This window comes from Drosophila guanche, unplaced genomic scaffold, assembly GCF_900245975.1.
Source record: "Drosophila guanche unplaced genomic scaffold, DGUA_6, whole genome shotgun sequence".
NCBI classification, from domain to species: Eukaryota; Metazoa; Arthropoda; class Insecta; order Diptera; family Drosophilidae; genus Drosophila; species Drosophila guanche.
The window spans coordinates 5,094,853-5,105,941 of NW_022995749.1; the positions used below are offsets into that span (position 1 = coordinate 5,094,853).

General features: G+C 41.7%; 1 protein-coding gene across 1 annotated transcript; it reads left to right on the forward strand.

Annotated features, from left to right (window-relative positions):
- Nucleotides 1-3,350: 3,350 nt before the first annotated feature.
- On the forward strand, nucleotides 3,351-4,245 carry LOC117585258 (tetratricopeptide repeat protein 12). Its single transcript, XM_034274673.1, has 4 exons — nucleotides 3,351-3,445; nucleotides 3,513-3,752; nucleotides 3,808-3,930; nucleotides 3,984-4,245. The coding sequence occupies exons 1-4, from the start codon at nucleotides 3,351-3,353 to the stop codon at nucleotides 4,204-4,206; spliced, it is 681 nt and encodes a 226-aa protein (XP_034130564.1). The 3' UTR covers nucleotides 4,207-4,245.
- The last annotated feature ends 6,844 nt before the right edge of the window (nucleotides 4,246-11,089 follow it).

The following is an 11,089-nucleotide window of genomic DNA, read 5'->3' on the forward strand; positions in this document are numbered from 1 at the left end:
ATATTTTTTAATATTTTTTATAAATAATATTTTGTTGTACATATTTTTATAAATGTTATACATTTTTATATTGTTTTGTTTTATGAACAATTTTATATTTCCAAAACTTCTATCTCAAGTTTATGTTCGTTTGATTAATAATTTCTCCTTATTTTATTATATTTATCTTTTACCTATTACCCACAGCCTCAGCTGCAGCCCTTTTCCTGGTAAGTAATTTTCATAGATTTCCTCCGCTTTTCCATATCGCTTTTACACAGACATTTTCGCGCAGTTTGTCAACATGAAAAGGTTAACAAGGTAAATAAAGCACGACAAAGAGGAGGTAGATGAGAACATGTAGAGAGAGAGAGATAAAGAGTGAGAGGAGGTAACAAAGGATGCCAAAGGATACAAAAAGAAAGCATGGAAAAATCAAGAAATAAGGCCCACAAACAATGTGCCAAAAGGGAGTGCGGAGCGGAGCCACATGCAAATCTTTGTATGGTGTGTGGCACCAACAGGAAATGCTGCAGGAGGTTCTGAAGCGGCGCTACAGGACGGGTTACAGGAGGGATTTCGGCAGTGGGTTTTCGTGGGTACGGTAGTCCCCCTTCTGTGTGTTTTCTGTGTGTGAATAACAACATTTTAAACATGTTTGCCTTTTGGTGGACTTTTTTTGTTTTTTGTCTTTTTGCGGCCCGCTCGCGCCTTCAACGTTTATGCAATTTATTTCTCCCTTGTTCTGTCTCGCGACTCATGCCCCTGCAACTCTCGCTGTGTTACTTCTGCCAGATTTTTGTGTCTCTTGCTGCTCTCCTTTCTTATGTTGCGCCTTTTTTTTTTCTTGTTTTGTGTTTCTGTGCTGCTTCTCGGTTACAAAGCATGCCCCGCGGCTGGGCAATGTATAATCTTTTGCTTGTCTTTCGAAAGAGTGGGGCAGGGAGAGGCTGCCGCTGAAGTTGAACTCTTGACAGTCAGCCGTGCCCTTCGCCACATACAAAAAATGGAAAAGAAGGAGGTTAAAGTGCCTGGGAAGCGGAGTGGAAAAAGAGGAGGTCCTGGGAAACACAGAGTAGGAGGTTCCTGCTGGAAGATCGAGTTGCAAAATAACTTATGCTGGAAGGCAACAGCACAGAAAAGTAGTATCCAAAGTGGTTACAAAATTTGATGATAAAATAAACTGAAACTTACAAAAAAAATATATTTTAAAGCAAATAAAATGCGGCTATAAACTTTGCAAAATTGTTAAACAATTATTAACCTTTCGATCGCAGCAATCTTTCTACCGCTTTTCTTCCTCTGTTTTTCCCTTCTCCGGATGCCAAAACTCTGGGCAGTGTATGCACAAAATCCACTTCCCATTGAACTTTGACTTGCTGGGACACATTTTATTCTCGCTTCGGTTGTTTACAACATTCTTTTGTCGGTTGAAAAGGTGGAAAAAGGCGAGTTGAAAAGTCGCACAGCTTGAGGCGGCAGGTCAGCCACCCACCATCAGCCTCGACCTAAAAATGGCTTTAAGGAACGAGAAGCGCTGGCACAAAATAAGTTTTGGGCAACCATTTTTAGCCTGTCAACTGGCTTAAAACCTTTGCTTTAGCTTGTCAACTATTTTTTTTTTTTTAAGCGGAACTTTAACATAGTTTTGCGCATCTGGAGATGCCTTTTGCCACGCTGTGAACAAAACTTTAAAGCCCAAGAATGGCACATACCATGCCGTAGCGCCCTGTGCTGCCTGCCCCCTGCTTGCTTATGCAACTCAAGTCGCCACGCTTGACACATTTCTCCAGAGAGAGAGAGAGAGACGCCCGGGCACCCCGCACCACCCCGCACCACCCGCACGTGCCTCCTGTTGCGAGGAGTAGTCCAGCTGCCACAGGAGGAGTCGGGCAACTTGTCAACGCAGTCATCAATGTCGGCCGTGACAGCATCACACAGGCATCGCGCAGCATCGCCTGTAACTATGCCAAGCTTTTGCAATGTTCGCACATTTAGGTGGCCCACACCCGCCCACAGACGTGTTGCATGCACCCCCAAACATTCACACACCCACGCACACACCCACACACATTCTGTGTGTGTAGGTCACTGTGCCAGTGACCATCATAAATGGCAGAGAGAAAGCCAAAGGACGAGGGCAAGGGGTGGCGACTGCTAAGCAATATTAATGAGCATTTTGCTGTGTTCATCGGAAAATTGAAAATAATATGCGAGCCATAAAAAGTGATGAAACAATCCTGTGGGGGCAAAGATTATTGCTAAGAGTGTCACTGGGAAGTATTTTATAGCTAAAAATACGCTCCAAAAACAGCTTGAGCAAGTTCCAAATTAAATGCCCAATTCTCTGCACAGAGACAGCCCTTAAAATCCTTCTCTAACTTGCTGCCACATCCATCAATTAAAGTCCAGCGGCTGGCTGACTGCCTCTTGACCCAGTTTACTCTTCTATAGAAATATTTTCGTTAAAGCTTATGCTGTGTAAAAAAAGTTTAATTTCGCTTGCACCTTTCGAACTTTTTGAGCTGCAAGCTTTGCGATTTTTAAAACATTTTGCAATGCTCCAAAAAAGTGTGTCTAACAATTAAACTTATCTTTGGTAATTATCTAGCTGGATTCTCTGACTCTTTCTCTGCCCTAATCATATGCGTGATTTAATATGATTATTGTCGTTTGGATAATCCCTAGGAAAAAAGATGGAAAAACCCACAGAACTTGCGAAACTTTGGCAACTCTGTCATGCAGCACGTGCTGTGCCCCAAAGCGTTGCGCCCTCTCCCTTTGCGCCCTGCCAAAGGCGACAAATAAAGTTGTGACTGAATCACCACCATGAACAAAAAATAAAATAAAGCAAAATAAAAGAGAGCAAGCAAAACCTTAACGTCACGTGCACAAAAACTTTCTTAATTTAAAAGAAATTTTCCAAACAAACTCAATTAAATAATTTTCGGGGCGACAAACAGCAGAAAAAAAGTAGAGGCACAGGCAGGACTTTTTGTGGATCTTGTCTTTGGCTTATGTCTATTTTTATATTCAACAATTTTCTACACACTCCTTGTGGCAAGGATTCATGCTGCTGTCTGGGAAGACACTTTTAATGCCGCAAAATTTTTAATTGAGCTAATCCTAAAAACCACATGCTGCCTGCTGCCTCCAGCTGCCGTTGCTGCTGGCTAACGAGTCAGAAATGTCAGCGGCGGGCTGCTGCAACTGGGCCACACATGTTGCACAGTCAAAAGGCATTAGACTGTAGCTAATGATAATTGCTTAGACATGAAAAGATTAACCAAAGTTGGCTGTAGACAGCATAAGTTGATTTCCAAAAGAGGAGACACGCAGAAACAACTCAAAACTCAAACTAAAAAATAAAAATGGATCCCGAGGAAGCATTTCTAACTCAACGGAATCTAGTCGTGGAAACATTAAAGCAACTCGATGACATGGCCAACTCCAATAAGGCAGCAGAGTAAACGAAAACCAACCAAAAACTTTACTGAATATTCTCCCAACTAAGTCTGAAATTTCCCTAACAGACGTGGCAATGAGACCAAAACCCAGGAGAAGGACATTTCAGCGGGTGTAACAGATGACAATTACTTGGTGTTTGCACGCGTACTTCGGCAACAAAAATCGTCTGCTCGTAACACACTCAAAAAGATGATGAAGTCCGGGAATGTGAATTTAATGCCGTTTATGCGACAGATTGATATGACTCGCCAGGAGCGCATCAAAGCGCATGAGGAGCGGCAGATCGCTGCAGAGAATTTTCGCAGGTGAGGCAGAAGAGACCACTTATGCCATTGGATTTTAGATGCTCCTCCCCAACAGATTAGGCAATGAAGAGTTCCGCAAGGGCAACTACGACAAGTCCATTTATTTTTACTCCAAGGGTCTGCAATATGTGACGGATACGCCTGTGCTCTATTGCAATCGAGCCTTGGCAAAGATTAAGTTGGATTTCTAGACCCAAAAGCATGCGAAAACCTTAGCCATTTTCTTTGCAGGAAAAGGGAATTCAAGTCAGCTCTGCTAGATCTCGATATGGTGGTTTTTAAGCTGGATCCTGGTAATATGAGGGGCTGGCTTTATAGAGCTGGAGCGCTGGCACGCATCAACAATGAACCCGAGTCCCAGGTGGCCATACGCAATGCGTTTATTTTCAACAGAAATCCCAAGGATCAGCGCTACATTCAAATGTTTGTGGAAAAAATGCGCACCGAATTTTAGAACAATTCATTTTGTTCGTTTAGTTTATTTTAATTTGTATTTTATATTGTTTTTAGGGTAAATTCGCGGATATTCAGAATTCAATCAAATGCCAATCGAAATCGTTTCATTTACTCGTAATGTCAGTTGCAATTCACAAACGCAAAAAAAAACGACTCTGCCTGCCCCTGCTGCAACTTTTCCTAAACTTAAAAATTTAGTTGGAAAAAAATGGAAAAAAAACATATGGAAAATGTTTTTGATTTTTTTTTTTGCAAACGCTTTGCCGCTTGCCGATGAAATTTGCAATTTTCTAATACACTATGGAGAACTATGTGGGGTTGGCATGGGAAATTTGGATCATCGATTGGTTCATTTCTATGACGGAATTGATGCTTAGTTGTAGGAATAAGGAACGGAAATTATTATCAAATCTATCATATATCATATATCAAATATCATAAATATTTGTCTGCTTTAATGCGATTAAGAATTCGATTTTTAGTGATTTTTTAGCTCTATATCATGGCAATTTACTTTCAAAATATTTTTAAAAGTTTATTAGACCTGTTAGTTAGTTGTTATTGGTAAGAATTCAAATAAAAACCTTCAAAATAGTAGAATTGTGGACAGAAATACGTTCCAACTAATATCTGTCAGAAAACAGAAACAGAACCCAGAAAAAAGAGTTTATAATTTAAGAAAAAAACGAATGAAGTGTATCCCAACCCTCGACCACAGCCCTATCGCGAGCGCATCCTTTTCTTGTTTTGCATAAATTCAATAAAAATTCCTATTGTCATGAGAATATTTGCCAATACAATATACAGGCCACAGCTACAGCAGGAGTGGGGCGTGCACCACTTCAACTTCCCAGTGTGAGGGGCCACTTACACGCTTCGTTGGGGAGCAGCAGCCGCCCCTCTCATCGACCACAAAAGACTGACACTGCGGCTACAAAATGCGGGAGCAAATGGAAATTGTAGGAGTAAGGATCTACCGGGCATTAGAATGAGAATTTGGTGTGTGTGTGTGTGTGGGGGGGGGGGGGGGGGGGGGGGGGGGGGGGGGGGGGGGGGGGGGGGGGGAGCTTTCAATATGGCGCCAACACCATTTGCATTTGCCCCACAGCAGGCACTGCACACCAACTGCTAGCTGCTGCTGCTGCATGCCACCCGCTGCTGCCGCCCTGCCTCTTGCTGCAAGTCCAGAAGCAGCCGTCGTAGTCGTCGTCGTCGTCATCCTCCCCATAATGAAATGCAGTTCAAATGCTTGGGGTATAAACTTTTGCCACAACAGGCTTGCAACCAGTCGGGGGCATTGCTGTTGGTTGTAAACTAGCAAACAAAACGCAACGGAAGTGCCACAAAAAGGGTTTCACTGTTTGTCAATTGTGTGTGCAGCAGCAGCAGCAGCAGCAGCAACGCCAGCAACGGCGGTGGCCGCAGAGTTGACACCTAAACCAATTCCCGCAAAGCCTCAAACCCCAAGCCCCCAAGTCCTCTGCCAATCCCCGCTGCATGGGCCAAAACAATCCCTTGGCACTACTGACACGCTAACTGACTGCCAACTTTCTGGCTGGCTCTGCCTCTGCCTCTGCCTCTCCCCCCTCTGGCTGTCTGGATGCTGATGCTGCAAAGTCCGTGCCTTGAGAAATGCAAAAATGTTTGCGGCTTGCTGCGGCTCTAATCAACACTGCCTCAGCCACCATGCCTTCCAGCCTCTCTCTCTCTCTCTATCTCTGCAGCCAACGCCCTTTGCTTGTAATCAATGCTGTAAACACTTATTTTTGTGGTTGTCACCAAACACAGATCCAAACTACAATTTGTACCCCCACCCAAAAAACACACGAGACAGAAAGAGAACAAAGTTTTTGGCTGTCGTTTCTCGGTAACTGCTTTTTGCTGCAGAGGATTTTCGTTTCGTGTGTGTCTGTGCCACAGTTTTTGTGGTCACATTTTCGGCCAGAGAGGATTTTCAGTAGTAAAAGGTGGAGCCTTCAATGCTGGCTGGCCCTTTATAAGGTACCCCAAAAGGCAAATGATTATTGGAAAAGCTGGTTAAGGTTTTTTTGTGCGCCGCGTTTAAACGGAAAAGTTTGCTAAGTGGAAGGTGGGAAATCTTTGGCGAGTAATTAGAAGAAGCTTTTTACAATGTTTAAAGTGGGTTTTGGGGTGGAAAGTGTGAGAAGTTTTAGAGAGAGATTTATGACAATTTTTTGTGAGCAACTTTCCTGCAACTCCTTTAAACTACTGCAAATGTTTCTTACTTCTTTAAGGCCGCAAGGTAGCCCTTGCATAGGCCTTAAATCATTCGAATCAAATCTCATTGCCTTCCCCCTTTCTTTGCACACAAATTCCCATATTTGAGGCTGAAGCAAAATCCCTGTAAACTCTGCAAACCTTTGGGGATCTGTTATAGGTAGTTTTACGGTAGTTTCAACTCCAACCTCCCCGCAGTACGCAGTTAAGTGGCAGTCATAACCCTCTGTCTGTCTCACACTTTGGCCTCCAGTAGATCTTTATAAATCACACACACCACACACACCACACACACCGATACACAAGAGCCGAGCCAAACAGTCAGACAGAGAGCCAATCACCAATCAGCCGCCGTGTCTAAGGGATCCCAGGGGCAGGCTTCCAGCTGCTGTGCAAGCTTTCCCTGAAGGATCTCGACGGAGGCATTCAAACACTACAACTTGGTCGATGGGTGAGTGTGGGACTGAGGGGCTGATGCTGAAGTTTGTTGTTTGTCCGATGGTTTTCAAGTTGTGGTCCTTGTGGTTATGGGCTGCTTCTTGGCCAGAAAGTAATTTGGCCTTTATCTGTATTGCGGTTTGAACAGAGCACAGCAGAGAAGAGCTGAGCTGAGGGCCAACAGGCGGCAACATCTTTTCGTTTTGCTGTTGGATAATATTTTGTTGGTTTAGCTGGGAGCAGCGGCAACGGCAGCGGCAGCGGCAGCGGCAGCATCTTTGTTCTTACCACATCCGGGGACTCATTTTGGGTTTGAGTTTTCTTTGGTTTTCTGGTTTGAGGGTAAATTGCAGTGCCATCCTCTCACCACGCCTCCCTTCCGCCCAACTGCCACTGATATGGCCCGAAACTTTTCAGTTTTGTTGCTGTTTTTGGCCTGACATTTGCCCGCCCAAGTTTTTCATTAAACGGCGGAAAATATTTGGTTATTTTTTGTGTGTTTTGTTTTGCATCCATCACCGACACTGGCTGTCATTCTGTTGGCTGGCAGTTCATTTAAAGTTTATCCTATGCCAACCCCGTTTAATTAGCATTTTGAGAGGTTCCATCTATTGGGGTTTGCCGTCTCCCAAATTGACACTTTTTTGGCTGCTGGCTGCTGTTGCTGTTGCTTTTGCCTTATTGAATGTTTATTTGCTGCTTTGCTTGATTTCGATTTTCTCAACGACTGGGCAAAGGAATTTCCAAAGCAAACAGTTGGAACCCAAGAAAGGGACTTTGAGTTGACGTGACTCTACATAAAACAGAAAAAAAAAGATACAAAGAGGAAGTCACCAACGTTGAAGAAAACTCTCTGGGGGGACCGGGGCTGGCTGGAGCTGACTTGGCATCAGACAAAGGCACGGGGATAAAAAACTAGACTTTGGGACTCTGGAATTGGTGGGGAAGACCTCCGGCAGACTGCTCCTCCCGTGTTGAGAGTCTCTCTGTTGAGTGAATTAGCAATTGGCAACCTGCTGAGGATGAGGCTTGGGTATTGAAACACTGAAAGAAATAGAGATTGTTTTTTTTTTTTTGGCAGTGGCAAATTTTACGCTGAAAATGTATCAGTAATCATAGTCAAAGGAGAGGCTAAGATGTCTGATAATATTTTCTTTGGTAGAAAGAGATACAAATACTGAGAGCTTAAGCTTTGAAGTGATTTTTCTATTGATCAAAAGTATTTGTTACTAAAAAATATTGAGAATTAGGCATTTTTGTTCTCCTATATTTTTGTATACTAATTTAATTTTTTATACCATGTTTTTTCCCAGAGCATGAAACGAATTTGGACTCGATTTAATACAAAAAAATAATTTTTTTTATTAATTATTTAATTATTTTTGCATTTAATTTTATCAATTATTTTTTTTTTATAATTTTTTGCTATTTTAACATTGAATTTATTTTTAAATTAAAATATTTATTTTTTTCATCATTCTAAAAATCCGAAGCCACCCCTCGTACCCGTTCTTTCACTTCCTTTCGTTTTTTAAACATTAAGAACTCTTTTTTTTTTAATTACAGTTCTTCGAGTATCACAAGATTTCGTTCTGACAACCCCCCCTTATGACAACATCTTTCCTCTGTGTATTCTGCAATCTATTGCTGCCGCCAACAACCCCTCACCGCACCCCACCCGCTGCACTACCTAAGGAAATATATTCACGTTGCTTTTTCATTATTCATGACAACTTGTGCTCTTGGCCTTTGGTACGTACTACTCACTCGCTCAGTGACTGAAGTCGAGAGCAAATAACAGATACAGATACGGAAACGGGGCACACACGTGGCGTGTGTGGCATGACGTGGTGTGGTGTGTGGTGTGGTGTGGTGGGGGAGAGCCATAACAAATAACAAAAATGACAATAAAAAGCAGCAAAACAATTTCCCCATAGAACACAAAACAAAGCAAAAAAAAAAAAAAAACCAGTAAAGGGAGAAAAAGGGATCTAATATTTTAAGAAAACACGGGGACACACACAAAAAACGAGGGGAGAAACTTAATCGTATGTGTGTGTGTGGATAGACAGGGGGGTACTGGGGATGGGCTGGCTTTTCTTTGCTTCCAAGTGGCCGTCATCAAATTCAAGTGACATATTTAGACAGCTAAGCGACTCCCAAGGTGAAGCTGAAAGTGGAAACACCACCCAGAGCCAGAGCAGCGGAGCAGCGGCAAAAGTCAGGGGACCAAAGCCAGAAGCCATTGGCAATTTTGCAGCGTCTAGACTCTAGACGCTAGACCATAGAAGCAGCAATTTTACTCCACAAAAAGTGGGAGGGTGGACTGTGGCCAATCCCCCCACCGCCGAAAAAAGAGAGTGGAAATAAGTAACAATGGAAGAATCAAAGTTGAGACTAAAAGATGCCCAGTAGTAGGAAAATAACTGAAAGAATTTTACTAGAGTTTAAAGAAAGGTTAGGCAAATTTATTATTTATTTTTTTAATATTAATTTATTTTGTTCTTAAACTTGTAATTAGATTCCAAATTTATTTCTAATTGCATTTGTATGAAGTTATTATTAAAAAATTAAAAAAGGTTCAATAATATTATATTACTAAGTAAAATATGAAATATTAGTTTTTTATATTTCATGTGAATTAATTTTCCTTTTAACTTTATTTATTTATTTATTTTTAAAAATTGTGTTTTAGTTTTATCTTTTTCGTTTAAAAAGGTTTAATTCATTTTTTATTTATTTGTTTAATAAAGTTTTAATAGTTTTTACTAGTTTTACTAGTTTTTTAGTAAAAGTTTTTATTTATATATTTTTAACATTTTATTTTACTGTTTTTTTTTAACCTTTTAGTCATTTTCGTCTAAGCAATCGTAAAATACAATATACCCTCACACCCTGCAGCATACCTGGCATCAAAAAACGAACCCAAAACGAAGAGAGAGCGAAAACCCCTCAGTTGAGAGATGCGTTGGGGGGCGTGGGCATGGGCGAATCCCTGGCCCGGGACAAGTTGCTTTTAATAATAAAATCATTGAGCATCAAAGCATAAAACTCAGTCAAGTGCAACATAAGCTTAAAGACCAGATCGAGATGGAGGGGGAAGAGTGCGAGAGGGAGAGAGGGAGTGCTGCCTGCACAGCCACCTCAGCGGTTACCTTCAGTGCAACCCCAATATTCGTATCGCACCGTATGGGTATTTGATTTTGCAACTATCTATAGACACAGATTCTCCTTGAATGTGTGTGTGTGTGTGTTCGCTTGAATGTGATTTAATGTTATTTTTACAGCCAAATTAGTTGGCTTTTGATGTACGTTTAACTTTGGGCTCTCTATCTGGGCTTTAAGTTTGCAAAAGCCACAAAAGAAAATAAAGAGAAAAAAAAAACAATTTATGACAGATGTTGCAGCCAGCAGTCGTAAAGCCGCTCGACCACAGCTGGGTGCCATTAAACCGCACACACACACACCCACACACCCACACGCACACACATTGCGTATGCCACACGTTGGAGTGTCTGTTACAGCAGGCGTATCTTAAAGATACACACAAGTGTGTGCTCTATATATCTGCGTAATTCCAGGCATTTACTTTTATTTTTTAGGGCATATTTTGATTGCCGCACTTCTGTTTTCAAGTGAATTCTCTCTAAACTGAAACTCAAACTCAGAGCTCAAGTGCAATCATTTCAAGCTGTTGCTGTTGCATTTCATATTTTGTTGCTGCCGCATTATGTGCCAGATGTTAGGCCGTGTGTTGTCTCAAGTGTTGCCAAAAGATTCTGATTGCTTCTCTCGCTCGCTCTCACTCTCTCTCTCTCTCTCTCTCTCTCTCTCTCTCTGATTGGTGATTGAGTGTGTGGATGGGCCTGTGCTCTGGACTCACTTCTAATTGAAGTGCAAGCTCAAATGAAATTGCAAAAATGTATTGGCCCTTGCGGAGCACAGGCAGAAAAGAACTGTGTGTGTTTGCATTTAATTAAGTGCCTTATCAATAGGCAGGAAAAATTGGTTGTGTTTGCGCATGTTGCCCAAACAAATTGAGAGGATTTTGTTGAGGTCATTTCAGTTGGAAATTGGATTAATTGAATTTTGAATTGTGTTTTGTTGATTTAAAAAAAGGATTGCGGGGAGTGCGTTTTGAGCTAGAACTGTAGAAAGTATTATCGTAAATATACTTGTATAGAAGAGTGTAAATTTGCAAGAAA